Raw genomic sequence first — 1,379 nt, forward strand, 5'->3', positions numbered from 1 at the left:
AGCCGTGGCAGAGAACTAAAAACACTCAGGGACTTGTAGAAGTGCTTCAGAAAGCTGCAGGAGGGATAGGAAAAGTGTGTTGGAAGCAACGGGGGGGGGTAATTTGTGGGGATTTAATGGCCAAGTCCCTTTTACTGTAATATATTTTAAAATTTAAACAGCATATTTTTCTACCACCATCGACATACCCATCATTCATCTATCATCTGTCTCCTTTTGCTTTGTATTTGGCATATGCAATTTCACTGACAACTCTGACTAAGGAAGGAAAAATTATTTCTGATGCCAGTACAAAATCAATTTAGTCTATTAAAAGATAGAGGAGTCAATGTCATAGCCGATGTAAACTAAATTTAAAATGAATATTTTGAAAGCATATTAATCTTTAGATTCTAGCTTAGTTCATGACATCCTAGCTGTCTCCAAAACCATTTCTTAAGTATACAGATCCTAAAAAGTGACCTCCTGAATTTTTCACTTTTAAGCCTCTCCCAAAGATCCAGTCCATAATTTTTCAATAAATTCCATCCTGACAGCTCAGAGATAGGCATTTTGCTGCCACTGCGAGGGAAATACAGGAAAAACAACAACAACAACAAAACAAAAAACAACCAGTCACAGGGCCGTACTTGCTAAGTCAGAATCAAGTTTATTGATGAATACAGTCAAAAATGGCGATTTGTCCAAGAGTAGTGGAACAGCCTAAAAGGGAGGGTCGTCTCTGTCAGGGGAGCAGGGCATTGGGAAGCTCAGACCATTCTGGGGGAGCTGGCCCTGGGCCACGGAAAGCAGCCAGAGTGGAAAGCCGGAAGATGGGGAAGAAGCTGAGCAGTGGGGTCCCTGGTCCACCTCGCGGTGGCCGCTCAGCAGCAGGGTTCACAGACCGAGGGATTCTGACAGCCGGGCTGAACGTAAGTGGTCACGTTGATGCCGCTGAGGCCGGGAGTTGGGTGGGAGGTGTTGAGTAGCCAGCAGGTGGGCACATAGACTTCGGGCTGGCAGCAGGGTGGGGGGCAGGGGTCACAGCAGGTGGGTCCCAGGAGGCTGATCTCGTGTGGGCAGGTGCTGGGCAGGCAGACCCCGCAGCGGCAGGACTTGTCCGAGGAGCAGATGGTGGTGGCCGGGCCGGAGGGGACGCTGCAGGAGCAGCGGGCACAGCAAGCCATGGTGCTGGGAGTCGGGCTTGTGTTGGGCTGAGAGGAGGAGTCTGTGGGTGTGTCGGTGCTCCTCTCTCCTGGCTCTTATATACCTGCCTCCCTGGGCGTCGACCTATTACCAAGATTATTTTCCCCATATTTCGGTTTATACTTGTCTCCATAAAACCCATCTAATTACTTAAGTGTTTATTACCTAAGACACACTCCTTACCTCATAAAAGG

The 1,379-nt window shown here is 48.2% G+C and overlaps 1 protein-coding gene across 1 annotated transcript; it reads right to left on the minus strand.

The window, feature by feature from the left end:
* Positions 1-863: 863 nt before the first annotated feature.
* Positions 864-1,166, minus strand: LOC104855974 (keratin-associated protein 3-1). Its single transcript, XM_010615062.1, has one exon. The coding sequence runs from the start codon at positions 1,164-1,166 to the stop codon at positions 864-866; it is 303 nt and encodes a 100-aa protein (XP_010613364.1).
* Between the last annotated feature and the right edge of the window lie 213 nt (positions 1,167-1,379).

Source organism: Fukomys damarensis, unplaced genomic scaffold (genome assembly GCF_012274545.1).
Source record: "Fukomys damarensis isolate Sample0158 unplaced genomic scaffold, DMR_v1.0_HiC HiC_scaffold_13, whole genome shotgun sequence".
Lineage (NCBI taxonomy): Eukaryota > Metazoa > Chordata > Mammalia > Rodentia > Bathyergidae > Fukomys > Fukomys damarensis.